The 18,147-nt window shown below is 36.4% G+C and overlaps 1 protein-coding gene and 1 pseudogene across 10 annotated transcripts in view; both read right to left on the bottom strand.

Moving 5' to 3' along the window:
• Window positions 1-6,682: 6,682 nt before the first annotated feature.
• GGA2 (golgi associated, gamma adaptin ear containing, ARF binding protein 2) overlaps window positions 6,683-18,147 on the bottom strand; it is a 46,737-nt gene continuing 35,272 nt past the window's right edge. For 7 of the 10 annotated variants that reach the window (XM_074196242.1, XM_074196243.1, XM_074196238.1 and 4 more), the window contains 3 exons: window positions 16,759-16,928; window positions 8,746-8,856; window positions 6,683-7,681 (listed from right to left, as the gene is read on the bottom strand). In XM_074196242.1, the coding sequence (XP_074052343.1) occupies window positions 7,571-7,681; window positions 8,746-8,856; window positions 16,759-16,928 (392 nt within the window). In that variant the 3' untranslated portion in view covers window positions 6,683-7,570. The remainder of the gene's footprint in view (window positions 7,682-8,745; window positions 8,857-16,758; window positions 16,929-18,147) is intronic. The other 3 variants (XR_012470684.1, XM_074196244.1, XM_074196241.1) reach the window with 3 other exon arrangements.
• LOC141494686 (mitochondrial inner membrane protease subunit 1 pseudogene) lies at window positions 8,864-11,359 on the bottom strand (annotated as a pseudogene).

Here is an 18,147-nt window from a genome sequence, read left to right on the forward strand (position 1 = left end):
TATCCTTACAATCTTTAACTGCTGAAGCAGAGGTCAGGTCACGCGGGGGTTCGCAGGTCTTTCCTGCATGGACTTGTACACAAACTTATGCGATCCCAGCAGCCTTTCAAATTACAAATCAGCTTCTGGGGTAGGGCCCATCTTTTCTCTCTCTCTCTCTCTGTCTCTCTTTCATTGTGCTGCCTCTGGAGGTCTTCTGACTTTCCATTTTGCTTGATTCTCCCCTTGCTCCTCAAGAGGTCTGCCTGGTCACTAAATCATGAGCTGCCCAAAACAGTCTTAAGGAGATTTATCAAATTTTCTTCTTTTTTTTTTAAGGTTTTTGCAAGGCAAATGGGGTTAAGTGGCTTGCCCAAGGCCACACAGCTAGGTAACAAGTTACCTAAGTGTCTGAGGTCAGATTTGAACTCAGGTACTCCTGACTCCAGGGCCGGTGCTTTATCCACTGCACCACCCAGCTGCCCCGACTTAACAAATTTTTTAAAAAACAGCCATTCCCCAATTGACAAATGGTCAAAGGATATGCAAAGGCAATTTACAGATGAGGAAATTGGAGTGATCCATAGTCATATGAAAAATTGCTCTATATCATTACTTATTAGAGAAATGCAAATTAAAGCATCTCTAAGGTACCGCCTTACACCTCTTAGATTGGCCAATATTATTAGAAAGGATAATGATCATTGTTGGAAGGGTTGTGGGAAATCTGGGACACTATTACATTGTTGGTGGAGCTGTGAACTCATCCAACCTTTCTGGAGAGCAATTTGGAATTACACCCAAAGGGCAACAAAAATGTTCATACCCTTTGATCCAGCAACACCACTACTGGGTCTGAAGAGATGATGAAAAAGGGTAAAAACATCACTTGTATAAAAATATTCAAAGCATCCCTGTTTGTGGTGGCAAAGAATTGGAAATCAAGTAAATGTCCTTCAATTGGAGAATGGCTTAGCAAACTATGGTCTATGTATGTCATGGAACACTATTGTTCTATTAGAAACCAGAAAGGATGGGAATTCAGGGAAGCTTGAAAGGATTTGCATGAACTGATGCTGAGTGAAATGAGCAGAACAAGAAAAACATTGTACACCCTAATAGCAACAGGAAGGTGATGATCAATCTTGATGGACTCGCTCATTCCATCAGTGCAACAATAAGGGACAATTTGGGGCTGTCTGCAATACCATCTGTATCCAGAGAAAGAGCTGTGGAGTTTGAACAAAGACCAAGGACTATCACCTTTAGGTTAGAAAAAAATCCTGTTACATAATTTTGCTATCTCTTATTCTTTATGTTTCATCCTTTAGGATATGAATTCTCTCTCATCATATTCAATTTGGATCAATGTATGCCATGGAAACAATGTAAGACTGGCAAATTGCCTTTTGTGAGGGGTGGGGGGAGGGATGCAAGATTAGGGGGAAAATTGGAAAACTCAAAATAAATAAAACCTTTCTTTAAAAAAAAAAAGGATGGAATTTATTCCCAGCCAATGCACCAAAACACTGTGTGATAAAAATACACTAAAGGAAATCTTCAGAGACTAGTCTGAATAAAGGAAAGTTTTTTATTTACTTTTCTCTAGAAAAAGGCGGTCTCAGAAAGCCACCCTGAAGTATGGCAAAGTAAGTTTTTAATAGTTCCTAACTGTAAATTCCCCCCACCCTATAACCCCTTCCCTTTCAACCCATTGGCTAGGTTTTGGGGGGGGGGGTAACTCTATTCCCAGAAAATCTACCCCAGCAACAGACACAAAGAAAAGAATGAAGTGTTTTCATTATATTTTTTTTCCTACCAGATGGTGAGGTAGCTTAAAAATCTCAATGACTTTCATTTATCTTAACTAGAATGAAGTAATGTCTATGGTCGGAATGTCCTCCCAGTTAGGAAAAGCAGTTTTATCGCAAAACCAGGATGTCCTAGGTCCCTTGAAATGCAAAGTTTTTCTTGACATAAACACTTTAACTCTGAGAGGACTTTGCCAGAAATTTTTCCACACAAGAATGTGATTTAAATCTGATGTCAGTCATACTATTTGAGCTGTGTGTCCCTGGGCAAGTCACTTATGCATGCAACTGCCTAAAAAAAAGAGAGAGAAAATATAGGAAGACTGAGGTTGATAATCTAGGTACTTAGAAGAATAGTAGGGAGGAAGATGAACACTGGTTTGGATATACTGACTTTGGGTTATACCTATGGACATATGGAGATACTTAAGACCTCAAACACAGGAGATGGAACAAAGGGAATGAAAAAGAGAAGTCCCACAAGTAGAAAAGCCATAAGTGCAGTGTCACGAAAACCATAGGGAAAAAAAGTGCCCAGGAAGGGGGGTATTCAACACTATGAAATGGCCAAAAGAAAAAATGAATAGAATAATAGAATAGAATGGAATGGAATGGAATGGAATGGAATGGAATGGAATGGAATGGAATGGAATGGAATGGAATAGAATAGAATAGAATAGAATAGAATAGAATAGAATAGAATAGAATAGAATAGAACAGAACAGAACAGAACAGAACAGAACAGGAGAAAAAGATATGGGGGGTGGAGGATATGGTTTACCACACAGCTAGTAGGTATCGTGTCTGAGACTAGATTTGACTCTAGTCCTCCTGACTAGAAGGCTGGTGCTCAACCAGATTATTAGTTTTAGCAATAGAGCTTTCTGTAGGTGGTGTAGTGGATAGAGCATGGGGCCCTGGATTCAGGAGGACCTGTGTTCAAATCCAATCTGATACCTAGCTATGTGACAATGTCAAGTCACTTAACCCCAATATCTTGCAAAAACTGAGAGGGGAGGGGGGAGGAAGGCAGGGGAGGAGAGAGAGAGAGAGAGAGAGAGAGAGAGAGAGAGAGAGAGAGAGAGAGAGAGAGAGAGAGAGAACCTTGAAAATAAGGAGAAAGGATGCTGAAAAAAGTAGGCTTCCAGATATGGGTATCAAGGACAGAAGTGCTGCCTTTCGAGGGAATGGAGAATGATAATGAAGTGATTTGAAGGATGGAATCAAGGGAGATCTCTCAGGGGCCTCTATTTTTCCAGGTAAGTATAAAGTAAGAATCCTTATCAGGAAGGAAGTAGAGGAATAATGTAGGTGACTTGAGGAAATTTGGAATAGACACTGAGAAATGCTACAGAAAATCAAAAATGAGTAAAAAGATAGGGGGTGCAATGGATAGAGCACCTGCCCTGGAGTCAGGAGGACCTGAGTTCAAATTTGACCTCAGACACTTAATATTTGCTTAGCTATGTGACCTTGGGCAAATCACATAAACCCATTGCCTTGCAAAAACAAAAAAAATAAAATCAAAATGCAAGGTTAGACAACATAAAGGTATCATAGATCCAGTCAGCAGTTTTAACTTTATCCAGTAGTATGTGGATAGGAAGGCAGAGAAGGCATATTTGAATCTTCAAGGGAAGGGAATTGGAAAGGGATGAACTGCAGCAGGACAAAGAGGCAAGAGATTCTAGGCTAGAAGAACTCTTTTTTTTTTAGGTTTTTGCAAGGCAAATGGGGTTAAGTAGCTTGCCCAAGACCACACCACTAGGTAATTATTAAGTGTCTGAGACCGGATTTGAACCGGGGTACTCCTGACTCCAAGGCCAGTGCTTTATACACTTCGCCACCTAGCTGCCCCCAAGAATAACTTTTAAGCACAGTGGGAGTTGAGATGATTTTTCAAGCAACTAGATTCTTAAAATACTGTCTACAAAATAAACTTTTCAAAGTGGTCAGAAATCGCCTCCTTTCACAAAAGTTACAGAAAAATAATGCTTGACACAATTGTTAATTGGTTTTGCTTAGCTATTTGTTTTTCAGTAAGGTTCATTGTGCAGTTAGAAGGGTAGTATCTAAAGATAAAAGTATAAAATCAAAGCATCAAATATTTTTAATGGAAAAAATGATCAGAACCATGTATTATAAAAGTACACTGGATTTCAGATTGAGTATGTGTATTTGGTAGTCATCTGGATAGAGATAACTATTGGCCCACAGATATTTATAAGATTATCTAGAGAGGGAAGAAGGCTCAGGTTAGGGTCCTGTTTACTTCTCTCCATGACCTGCGATAAATCACTTCTCTCCAAATTTGAAAACATATAATATAAAGCATTTTGGAAATCTTAAAAGTATTATATACTTACTAATAATTATTTCTCAGAGAGGAGCTTGAACTAAATGACTTATAAGGACCTTTCCAACATCATTCCCTTCCCTTTGTTTCTAATGTACCTCACAACTTAATAAAATACAATGCTACTTTTCGAAGTCACTGACATTCTAAATTCGTTTGAAATGATTCCACTAATGGGTATATACCCCCAAGAAAGTCAGACAAAAGAACCTTTTTGTTCTAAAATTATTTTAGCAGGATTTCTAGTGGCAAAAAAAACCCCAAACTGTAAATTGGGGAATGAATGAACAAATTATAACATATGAATATGATGGAATATTATTGTACTGAGAAATAAAGAATTCAGATAGATGTGAAGAATTATAAGTGAGATCAGGAGAACAATACACAGATTATAATATAAAGAAAAAGAAAGTAATCCAAACTGAGGAATTGTAATGACCATTGGGTGGTTCCTGAGAAACAGCACAATTCCCTCCTTTTAGGAGTGGTAGAGTTTACATACACTATGAGATTATCACTGTATTTTAGTTGAGTGTTTGTCTTTGTTACAAAGCAGACTAGGAAGCAGAGTTGGGCATATATTCAAAAAGGTTTACTTTAAAAAAATCTATCTGGAACAAAACATAGCATTGCTTTACTCCCCATCTCCATTTTTTAAATCTCATTTTTTTTCCAAATTGAATATTTTACTAATATATTACTTTTCTTTGTAATGTACACATAAAATTCTAGATGACCTGACTGGACAAAAGATATTTAAATATGCCTAAGGGGGAAAATTAAAACTAAAATTTCCTTCAGGTTTTCATTATTGTAGGCAAGTATGCCAAATCTGTCCAAGGAAGCAGATGTTGGTAGGAGAAAAAACTTTGGGGGAAATTCAGCAGTGGCATAGTATAGCTCTCAATATATCTCATTCCTTTTTAACTGAATATTTATCCTTCCAGAAACTATTCTAGTTTTGCATTCCATCCACATTAGTTTTGGCGTTCCAGAATTAACCTTGCTTTGTAATCTATATTTTGTACATTTGTTTATGAACATTTAAGGTGATTTATTTTATTGATGGACCTTTCTTGGATTTTGACTCCTGTTAAGCTGGGGGCTACTCTTTGGCAAATCAATTTAACTGCTCCAAGAATAATTTTCCTCATCTTTAAAATGAGGCAATGACCTCTCTGGTCTAAATCTATGATCATATATCATCTACTGCTATTTATGGGCATCTGTGCTACAGTTCTTTCTCCAATGTAAATTTCTCTATGGCATCAAGCTTCATAGGTATCTAGGTAAGCAGCTTACCTTTTCAGTTATAAACTTTTTTTGATTTTTAAAACTAAAAGTGAACTACATTTAAAAACCTTTTAAGTGTACTACATTCTGTTACATTTTAAGCCATGATTCAGCAATTAAAAACCCATTTTCAAATATCTTAATCAATTGTTCACTTCCCATAGCCTTTGCCTCCAAACAGTAGTGATAAAACTTGTGTCTATAATATCTCCAGTTTTCTTGCCTCTTAAATTCATAATTTCTATTGCTTTCCAGATTTCTGATAGTATCATCTGTGCTCACAATCACCTTATTCATCTGTAAATGTCTTCAATATACTTCAAAATACAGAAATTGGCTCTGACATGAGTATTTTACTTTATGAAGTAGATATCTTCGTTGTTTTGTTGTTTTTTAGGTTTTTGCAAGGCAAATGGGGTTAAGTGGCTTCCCCAAGGCCATACAGCTAGGTAATTATTAAGCGTCTAAGACCGGATTTGAACCCAGGTACTCCTGACTCCAAGGCCATTGCTTTATCCACTACGCCACCTAGCCGCCCCAGTAGATATCTTTGTTAATCAGATCACCTTTTAAATACATTTTATGCTGAATTTTGGTAGAGAAACTGGTCATTATTATTTTCCATTTTTTCAGATGATTTCTCTACCACTTAGGGTTATTTGAAGGATCATATGCTATTATGTGAAAGCATATGTAAGGTAATTCAATCCCTTCAATAAATTGCAGTAGCCCAAAATCAGGCCCTTAATGTCTTCTGTTCTACACGGAGATTTACTTAAGATCCTCTAGTCTTGCCCAAACTCCAACTCTAACCTAGTTTTCCTTATGACTTATTTCCTCCTTTATTCTGCCTCCTATTTTTCCCCTCTTCTGTTTTCTGGTTTTGTGAAATGCATTTTTATATCCAATTCTCTGTGTGTGTCTATATTCTTTTTCCCTTTGACCACTGAGATGCAAATGTAGCCTATTTCCCACCCCAACCTCCTTGTTGCAGATTCTATTTGTGCAAACCAATTACTCAGTCTGGTGCATTTTCTAAGTCTTTGTGGAGGGATTGTGTTGGAAAAGTGATACTTCATGTTATTCCTTCTTGTCTCTCATCTACCCACTTGACCAAACTCTCTGCCTTCGTTCAAACAGCTCTTAAAATCCCTTCTCTATGATGGCTTCTCACTTTCTTTAGGAGATATAACAAACTCTGAAAATGCATTAATTACCCCCCATAACACCACCACAAAAGTACACTTGTTCCTGTTTTATTAACTCAAGGTAAATGCTTTACATATTCAGTCAAAGCTTTTTGTTATGTCTTTCTGCAGCAATACACCTAAAAAATGAGAATCAAGTCTATCTTAATTATGTTGTACAATGCCTAAAATGGTATGCTCAAATAAACAGGTAGAAAAATTTTTCACTGAGGATGAAAAGGAAGGTGGAGGTTCTAGATAAAAGCTGTGAAGAAAAAAAGGAGACATGGAGACTACTTTCTTCTTCTCCATTATCTGAAGACTATCCATCTATTGGGGTATAAGGAATAATGGTGGAAAATACTATGGGTAGAAAAGCTAGCTACTGTGTGTCCCTCTAATCTAGAGGCATGTGCAACGAGCTTTCCATTTGGAAGATTCCTTCAATCAATTGTAAGCAGTCTGTGTAAAAATGGAGACAAGGCTCCTCTTTAAAAATGTCAGTCAGGCAAAGGTCTCCTAAGCAAAGAGGTACCCAAGAGCAACCAACTATCTCTAAGGCTTCTGAGAATGGAGCAGCCAGGGAAGCCCCAACACATTTGAGGGATGACAAGGCACAAAAGTGAGTACAATGAGGCAACATTCATTAAAGATCATTCCACTTTGGAATGATTCCCTGAAACGTGGGCCTCTGCTGAAAGCTTTGGCTTATAAAATCCCAGTGATACCAGGAAGTCCATCACCAAACAGGCATCAGAGATGATGGCAGACTAGGTAATGTCAAAGTTGATATCAGATGCATTTCACATATGGTTCTTATGCAACCCAAACATCAGTTTGGAGACACTTCATATTAAAACTCTTAGATGGTCCTGGGCAAAAATGAGTAACAAAGATGGGCTAAGGTTTCATGACAAAGTCCAGAAGATTCCATCTTCAGATTAGACTGTACTCCAGAGAGCTGGGTCTGGAAAATCACTCACTTCTCCTACTTCATTAAATGGCTTCCCACCTTGAGTGAATGTCAACTTGTACCTCAGCCTGACAGGCTCCTGGAGAAAGAAAGATTAAAATTGTAAAGTTTTCCAAAGAATATTATAGAGTACTGAGTAGGGTCTAAAATTTCCCAAGGAGTCTAAGATTAGTCCCTTTAAAGGGGAAATATGATCCAAAAGAAAGCAAAGAAAAAGGTTTCCATCAAACCCAAAGTCCAGGAAGTATTCTCAACAGTCTCCAAAACAAGGAACATTCCATCTAGGCATCTATCCCAAAGCACCAATTCCTTGACAAAAAAAAAAAAAATTGGGACCAGATGTAATATTTCTGATTTTTTTTTTTTTTAGATTTTTCAAGGCAGTGGGGTTAAGTGGCTTGCCTAAGGCCACACAGCTAGGTAATTATTGTCTGAGGCCGGATTTGAACCCAGGTACTCCTGACTTCAGGGCTGGTGCTCTATCCACTGCGCCACCTAGCCACCCCCTACATTTCTGATTTTGATAACAGAAAACTCACAGTCAAGACAAGTATTGTTGATTATAGCAACAAGCAAGGTAAACAGTGGAAACTGTTTGAATAGCAACATGGTAAACAATGGAAGTTTAAGGGACCCTAAACTATTCTAAAGTATATATCAGTAGGATTCCCAGACATGGAGGGGGGGGGAAGGGGGAACAGGAATACTCCACTATCAGAAGGGTTGGATTTCTCTAGTCTAGTTTACAAACACTTGTATGTGGAGTCGGCTGGGTGGCAGAATAGATAGGAAGCACCAGGTCTGGAGTCAGGAAGACCTGGGTTCAAATCCTGCCTCAGACACTTAATAGCAAGTCACTTAAACCACATCTCCACTTCCTTGACTATCAAATAAGTGCTATAATAGCACCTCCATCACAAGGTTGCACTGAGGATTAACATATATATAACATATCCCAACACACATAACACATCCCAATTATACAAATGATAACCAGGATTGGAGCTATGAAGAAAGCTGACTTTTCCTAGGATATTCAATGGGGAAAAATACCAAGGTCTCCGCACCAGAGAGGGTAACAAGACACTCTTCTTCAGGCTGATGATATAGCAAATGGCCCTCTCATTAGGTAGTAGTACGTACTTTATGTGGATTTGCAAGCAGCAGAACCTGAGAGATCACGGTGGGTGGCAGCAACGGACTGAATGCAGGGAGCTTAGAACTGGAGGCTGGCTGCAGTTTCACTCTCATTGCCTGCCAGATTAAAAAAAAAAAATAGTGATGACACCCAACTCTGATAAAGTTGGCACATCCTTCCACGGTGGCTTGGAAGCTAACTATTATCTTCTTTGACTTTGGAGCATTACTCTCTCTGAGCTTTCCTTCTATCTGTCTTATTGCCCCTCAAATCTTTTTTGCTGAATCTTTATTCAGGTCATAGCTACTAACCATTGGTATTTCTTCTCAGCTGCCTCCTTTCTGTATTTCTTTGTGATCTCATCAGCTCTCATACATTCAATTATCATCATTACGCTGATGATTCTCAAATCTACTTATCTAGGCCTAACCTCCTGCTAACGCCAATTTTTTTTTTATAAATGAGGTATTTTATTAATAATATCCATCCCTTCCATGCTGAAACAAAGAAATGAGCATAAGTTGCAATGTAAGCAATTCGGGTTAGTCATACAAAATTAAGCACCTTTTCTGGGGGGGATGCAAGGGGAAACAATCATCTGTAGTCAGGCTTCATAATGGTGTAGTACAGAGAACCAGTCCAATCATGCAGTTTAGGTAATGGATATTTATGCTTTCAATAAACCAATTTAAATGGGATTTTTTAATTACAAAAACATAGCATTTCTATTTTTAAATTTGGAATAAAACAATGTTATTGGTATCTTGAAGCCAATATTTATTTTCTTGTCCTTTTTCTTGCTTTATAATTGTAAATTTCATAGATGTCACTGTAACCATTAAGCAGTTTTATATTTCAGTATATTTAGTGTTCCGTGTGTAACATAGGTCAAATCTCATTTTGGAAAATCCCAAAGGATTGTTGAAATTCTTTTGTTCTTTTTATTGGGTAAGTGGGCCAAACCTGGGACTTGGCAACCTTTATTATGGGAAGTTTCTGTTGTAGCCAGATTTGACCTATAATTAAAAATAAATGGTCACCACCCTCATGGTTAGTGTGGCCAAACCAAAGCATAATTGAGAAAAAAGAATAAAATTTCTTTGGCTGGGTCTACAGAACACACAAAGTGCAGCTGAAAAGTAAAAGAACTAAGTCGGTGATCCAAACACCAGGCTTTCTAGGTCATACAAAATACCAGAATGGATTTAATTTTTTCTTGTAGATCTACAAATTTTTACTTTGGGGGAGGGAGATAGAAGAAGGGAGAGGAGAGTATAAAACTTCAGTAATAGAAAAAAGATAAAAATAGTAAAAGACTCTTGTTTCACTCCTATTTGAAAATAAAATTCAATATCAAATATTTTATTTATAAATACATGGTTTCAGTGACTTAGTAAAAACGTTTCTTGAGGAAAACAATATGATAATGAAGTGATTTGGTTGGCTAAATGCTGAATACTCATCAGAAAATCTGTGACCACTGGGGCTGTCATGTAGAAATCCAAAATCATTCAGAGGCCAAATCTTTAGGCAAATGTGTCCTCTGATTAGTCCATATGGAATAGGTCCATAGTACCTAGAAACTGTAGAATTCTGAAGATTATCACTCTCCTTCCAAACATGATCTCTTTGGTACATAACTGTGGCTCTTAAGGTAATCTGATGGGCTGTGGGTGAAAACTTTATCTCCTTCCAAAACAATTACTCTTTTACAAATTTTTGATTTATGATCTCTTGGACTTTGGGCAATTATAATATCACCTCCCTTTGGATAGCATAAAAATGTCGGCTTAGATTTTTCTGCAAAGACAATGTCAGAATTCTGAATTGTAGGCTCCACTGTTGGTCCAGAGCACAAGACAATACCACCAACATATTCAAAGGCACAGCCATACTGGAGAGTATAGCCAAAAAGTTGAAAGGTTTTTCCCAGAATATTTTGAAAGATAGTTCTATGCAGTCTAGGACGCCACTGACCTTCCTACCACAGAAACCAGCTCTATAATACATTCAGTCCTTATTCTAACATCAATTCTTCAACTATTAAATCAATTTACTATTTTGTTGGCTAGACCTAAGAAAATAAGGGAGCAAATGTTAATAACGAAAACTAAACTACTAACACATCAACTCCTTCTTTTTTCATCTCCCATGTCCAATTTGTTATCCAAACCTATTAATTCTATCTTTGTAATATCGCTTCTATATGTCCCCTTCTCTCTTAAACTGTCAAATGCTGTGGTACAGGCCTTCATCACCTCACACTTTCATTCCTTTTTTTGATCTTTTGCTCTATTATTTATTTATCAAGGTTTTTTGCAAGACAATGGAGTTAAGTGACTTGCCCAAGTTCACACAGATGGGTAATTAAGTGTCTCGGGCCAGTTTTGAACTCAGGTCCTAGCTGTCCCTTTTTGTTCTATTATTTTGCTTAGCTTTTTTAAAATATCACCATGGGAGATAAATTAGTTTATTATTAAATCTTTAATTTCAGTGGAATTATTATTTTTATTATATAGACACAGCCTAGTCATGAGACTAATTCCTTTAATTATTTAATTTTTTTAAATTCCTTTTTGTTTAGATTTTTGTGGGTACAAAGGCTATTCTAACAGCCATGACACAAATCATTTCCAAGTAAACCACCACCTGGACAGTCTCAGGAGCTGGCTTGCCGCCCTGAGAGATAAGGTGCGCTGGAGTCCTTGGGAGCTGGCCATTCCGCCCCACAGACCAAGGGCACTAGACACAACTGTGTTTTATCACCTCCTCCCTAACGTACCCCCTTATCCTGTAACACAAGATGCTGAACTTACCCTGCTTGTGCACTCCCCCACTCCCTCATTATCCTTTGTTCTACCCCAGAAGACCTAACAGTATATATGTAATAGCTAAGCAGTAATAAAATTGAGCTGGAGGCATAAGGCAGTAGTGGCTTGACTCCTTATTCTCAGCTCCCCTCCAGGAGGGAAGTCACAGCTGTGGGCTCTAAGGTGAAGCAAGCCACAATAGGTTTTTGAAAGGCAATGAGGTTAAGTGGCTTGCCCAAGGCCACACAGCTAGGTAAGTATTAAGTATCTGAGGCCAGATTTGGACTCAGGTACTCCAGACTCCAGGGCCGGTGCTCTATCCATTGCGCCACCTAGCAGCCCCCTTAATTCCTTTTTTACAACATTTTGGGTGTGGCTATGTGGTACAGTAGACAGAGCACTGGCCCTGAAGTCAGGAAGACCTGAGTTCAAATCCAGCCTCAGGGGGTGGCTAGGTGTCACAGTGGATAGAACACCAACCCTGGAGTCAGGAGTACCTGAATTCAAAACCGGCCTCAGACAGTTAATTACCTAGCTGTGTGAACTTGGGCAAGTCACTTAACCCCATTGACTTGCAAAGACCAAAAAATATTTTTTTTTATTTAAAGTTTTGAGTTCCATATTCTATCCCTCCTTCCCTTTGCTCCCCTCCCCACTCCCTGAAATGGTTATCAGACATAGGTTATATATGTGCAGCCCTGTAAAATATTTGCATATCAGTCATTTTGTATAAGAGTTAAAAAAAAAAGAAAAAGTGAAAGTAAAATTTAGCCTTTTTTCAGTTTGTATTTAAACAATATCAGTTTTTTCTCTCAAGGTGGATAGCATACTTCATGATTAGTCTTTGGAATTGTCTTGGATCACTGTATTTCTAAGAACAGCTAAGTAATTCACAGTTCTTCCAACAATATTGCTCTTATTATATACAATATTCTCCTGTGCTTCAGTTCTTTTAACTCTTCCTGTTTTTCTGAAACTATACTACCTATAATTTCTTAAAGCATAATAATATGCCAGTACAATCATATACCACTCCCCAATTGACAGGCATCCCTTCAATATTCCATTCTTAGCTACCACAAAAAGAGCTACTATAAATATTTTTGTACAAATAGGTCCCTTTTTTGTATGGCGTTGGAATAGAGATCTAGGTTGTGGTATTGCTGAATCAAAGGGTATGCAGTTTTACAGCCCTTTGGACATAGTTCCAAACTGCTCTCCAGAATGGATGGATCAGTTCACAACTCCACCATCCTTATATTAAGGACTCCAAGTTTTCCCACAATTCCTCCATCAGTCAACATTTTCCTTTTTTTGTCATATTAACCAATCAGAAAGGTACAAGGTAAGTACCCCAGAGTTGCTTTAATTTTCATTTCTCTAATCAGTTGTGATTTAGAGCATTTTTCATTATGACTACAGATAGTTCATATCCTTTAACCATTTATCAGCTGGGGAATAGCTTTTCCTTTAAAAATTTAACTCAATTTTCTGTATATTTGCCATGATAGACCTTTATCAAAGAAACTGCAAAAAGTTTTTCCCAGTTTTCTGCTTTCTTTATAATTTTAAGTTGCCTTGGTTTTGTTTGTACGAAAATTTTTCAGTTTTATATAATCAAAATAATCTAGCCTATAGTTTGTACTTCTATATCTTCTTTAGTCCTAAATTCTCCTCTTAGTTTAAATCTTACAGATAAACCATTTTATGCTCTTAATTTGCTTATAGCATCACCTTTTAGGTGTAAATCATGTATCCATTTTGACTTTATCTTGGCATATGGTATGAGAAATTAGATGGGATACCTAGTTTCTGCCATACTATTTTCCAGTCTTCCTGGCAGTTTTTATCAAATAATAAGTTGCTGTTGTTTCAAAATATAATAGATTATTATGGTCATTTACTATAATATATTTTGTACCCAATCTACTCCTCCAGTGATCCACCAACCTATTTCTTAGCCAGTACCAGATTATTTTGATAATTACTCCTTTATAATACAGATTGAGATCTGATATGGATAGACTACCACCTCTCACAATTCACATTGATTCCCTTGATTATCCTTGAGCCTTCCAGAAGAATTGTCATATTTTTTAAATGCTATAAAACAATGTTTTCATACTTTGATTTGTATGGCACTGAATATATTTAGATAGAATTGGTCTTTTTATTATATTAACTCAGCCTATTCATGAACAATTAATATTTTTCCAATTATTTAGATCTGGCTTTATTTGGGTGAAAAGTGTTTTATAGTTGAATTCATAAAGTTTCTGGGCTTATCTTGGCAGGTAGACTCCCCAGTCTACAGTTATTCTAAATGGAATTTCTCTTTGTATCTCTTGTTGCTGAGCTTTGTTGGTAATATATAGAAATTCTGATGATTTCTATGGGTTTATTTTTATATCCTGCAACTTTGCTAGTTATACAGCTCTGACACATAATAATTGCCTAGCTGTGTGACCTTGGGCAAGTCACTTAACCCCACTGCCTTAAATAAAGATAAAATAAAGAGTGATAGCTTTATGTTCTCATTGCCTATTCTAATTCCTTTAATTTCTTATTCATCTCTTATTGCTATAGCTAACATTTCTAGTTCATTATTAAATAAATTAAATATAAAATTAAATAATTAGACAATATTAAATAATGATAATAAAACATCCTTGCCTCACTCTTGATTGTATGGGAAGCCTTACCCCAATCCAATACAGAAAATGCTTGCTGATTGTTTTAGATAAATATTATTTATCATTTTAAGATAAGCTCCGTTTATTCTTATGGCCTCTAGTGCTTTTAATAGGAATGAGAGCTGCATTTCATGGAAGACTTTTTCTGAATCTATTGAGATAATCATCTGATTTGTTGATTTAGTTACTGATATGGTCAATTATGCTGATAATTTACCTAATATTGAACTGGCCCTGAAGTCATGGTGGAAATCCCACCTAGTCATAGTGTATGATCCTTGTGATAAATTGCTATAATCTCTTCACCAAAAGTTTATTTTAAAATTTTGTATCAATATTTATTAAAGAAAACATAATTCTATTTATTTTGATGCTTTCTGGTTTCAGTATTAGCACCATATTTGCATCATAAAAGTAATTGGTAGAGCTTCTATTTTTCAAACAGTTTATGTAGTATTGGGATTAATTGTTCTTTAAAAGTTTGGTAGAATTCAATTATGAATCCATCTGGTTCTGGGGATTTTATCTTAGGAAGTTCATTGATGGCTTGTTCAATTTCTTTTTCTAAGACTTGGCCTGGGATCAGGAAGACTCCTATTATGAGTTCAAATATGGCCTCAGACACTTACTAACCCTGGGTAAGTCACAACACTGTTTGCCCTAGTTTTCTCCTTTGTAAAATGAGCTGGAGAAAAAAAACAAACAACTCCAATATTTTTGCAAAAAAAAAACCTACCAAAGGGGTCACAAAGAATCAGACATAATAGAAAATTGACTAAAGTGACTAAACAGCAACAAAATAACCATGCTTCATAGTGTTCTACCATACCTGAGTATTGTATTTTGTCAAAGGTTTTTTCTGCATTCATTGATAATCACATTTTGAATTTTTAAAAATATGATTTTGTGGGGTGGTTAAGATGGTGCAGTGGATAGAGCACCAGCTGTGGAGTCAGGAGTACCTGGGTTCAAATCCTATCTCAGACACTTAATGATTACCTACAGTGTGGCCTTGGGCAAGCCACTTAACCCCGTTTGCCTTGCAAAAACCTAAGGAAAAAAATGATTTTTGTCTCCCTAATGCTGAAACATTCATATTTCTGTAATAAATCCAAATAAATTACATCAAATATTTGGTAAATTGCTATAGTTTATCTGTCAAAATTTTATTTTACTCTCTTGAAATATTCACTGTTACGTAAGTTTATTTCTCTCTTTGCTTTCTTATTCCCTACTTTAGGCATTGGATCTATATTTGATTCATAAATGAGTTATGATAGAGTGAGAACAATTCTGAGAACAATTTGTTAAGTACAGAAATTATTATTTGAAAGTTTTATACAATTTGCAAATTCATTTAAACCAAAGTCCCACCTTAGGGATATCCTTTACAGCTAGATAAATTTCATTTTCTGAGATTAGAATTTAAGATCCACTCCATTCGGTGTACAGCAATTTGGAAAGGCACAAAAACAATGACTAAAATATCTAATCCCTTGAACTCAGAGAGTGCACTGCCAACTACCTCAAGGAGAATTTTATATATTATATATATATATATATATATATATATATATATATATAACATACACTCAAATATTCATAACAGCACTTCTGTGGTTAACAAGAAATTGGAGACAAAGTAGATATCCATAGATTGGAATGACTAAACCTTCATACATAAATGAAATGGAATATTACTGTGGCATAAGAATTGGTGAATAAGAATTGATCGAAGTAGGAAGGCTGAATATATACAAAATGAAAAGGCAGATCCATGAAAATATATAGTGACAAAATGATAAATGGAAAGAACAATAAATCAAAAGTAAATGTTATGGGGGTGGCTAGGTGGCACAGTGGATAGAGCACTGGCCCTGGAGTCAGGAGTAACTGAGTTCAAATCTGATCTCAGACACTTAATAATTAACTAGTCATGTGGCCTTGGGCAAGCCAATTAACCCCATTTGCCTTGCAAAAAAAAAAAAGTAAATGTTATAAAATTATAATGAACAAGACTGACCCCCAAAGAGAGATGACAAGATACCTCCCTTCAATTCTTTGCAGAGGTAAAGGTTCATAAGCAGGCAAATAAAATCAGATTTATTATATTAGTCATTTTTGCTGAACTTTTTATAATTTTCTGTTTTTACTTTTTGTTACAAAGAATGGCTCACTAGAAGGAATTTGGAAAGGGACATAGTAAAAAGAAAAGTAATTGATGAGAAATCTAAATACCTGTAAAATATATTTAAAAATTTTTTTCAAATAAAGTACTAATCTACGTGACAACAAGAATTATATCTCTGGGAGAAGCAGTCCTCAGGAAAAAAAAAAGATATACATTATTTTCATCTGGCCTCTAGGTCCAAACAGATTTCTTTCTGGCTAAAGCCCAGTTAAAGATCTGTTATGGTTAAAAAAAAAAAAAAAAAAAAAAAAAAAAAAAAAAAAAAAAAAAGAATTCAGAGGTTGAAGTACCCCTCCAGGTTAAAAATTTCTGTCAACTACTCACCTTTGGCACAGCCACTTGAAACACAATGTCCCAGACAGGTTGTGGGGCTGTGCTCAGCATGGACAGCAACAGTACCTGTACCTCTGGAAAACCTGGGGCCCCACCCTGGGAAAAATGGAGCAAGACTTTGAAACCATTTCGATCATACACAGTGATGGGAGGCAGGTCACCTGGTGGAGAGGAATTCAATTACGAGGATCAACAATGACAATTACAAATTCCTCTAATACCTTAATACTCAAAGGGAATTCATTGTAAGAGATCCTAGCCTAAAAACTACTTCCCATGCTGGAAGATAATAAAGGGTCCATTGTCTATCATTTCTACTTCACTTTCTATTTTATAAAATAGGAAAAATTTACTCCTTACTTAAAGGGACTTAATCTTAGAAGGAAAATGGTTGGAGTCAAGAAAGAAGACGTCTATATGACATTTCCCTTCCTGGGCTGTGAGAGTCAATGAGCCTCATTATTGTATTTTATCCTTATATCTAACCAAGTACTTAGATCTCATCAACTCTCATAGTATCAGTTATCAAAACTATATGAGTGAATTTCAAATATGTATTTATAATCATAGCATTTCATCATTGCTCCAATTAGGTATTGGCAAAAGTCTATAGATTACCTTCAAATAGATGTTCTATTGACATCTCATGTCTAAAACTAGTTTTTTTCCTTCATCTGTAAACCAGATATCTTTTCCAACTTGCCTCTCTGGAATATTCTACCCTTTATCCCAACCCTGCCTCCTATACTTTATACTCTGTAGTCACCTTTTACTTTTTTTCCTTTAGTCTATATATCCAAGCTTTTACCAATACCTATAAATTCTACCTCTAAAATAGTTCATAGACTCTCCCCCCTTTCTATTCCCACTACCATCATCTTACTGTTGAATTAATGAAAAAGTATTCATCAAAAGATCTCCTTATTTCTAGTGTTTCCTTTTCCAATTCTTTCTAAATGCTGCTACCAAACTATTCTTTCTAAAATAACTGTTATATGTCATGACCCCATTTAGAAATGTGGAATGGCTCCCCAACTCATCTTGATTCAAATTCATTAAACCTTCCTCTACACCTATCATTCATCTCCATGAACTGTCTTACATCAGTCTCCTCATAGCCAGTTCCTCTTCCATGCTCACTCCTGCCTGCCTCTCTGCCCTTTACTTAAGTTGTGCTTCTGCTTGGAAATTTCTTTCTCCCTCCCCTCAATCTATTGTGAATTTTAACTTCCTTCATGAAATCTTCTCAATCACTCTAGGCATTCTTTTTTTCTTTGAACTTTCTTGTATTACCCAGCAAAGACTCTGCACACAGTAGATACCCAATTAACTGAGCAAATGATTCTACAACTACTTCCTTTTTCCTCCCCACTCCCAACA

The sequence above is a fragment of the Macrotis lagotis genome, chromosome 8, assembly GCF_037893015.1.
Source record: "Macrotis lagotis isolate mMagLag1 chromosome 8, bilby.v1.9.chrom.fasta, whole genome shotgun sequence".
NCBI classification, from domain to species: domain Eukaryota; kingdom Metazoa; phylum Chordata; class Mammalia; order Peramelemorphia; family Peramelidae; genus Macrotis; species Macrotis lagotis.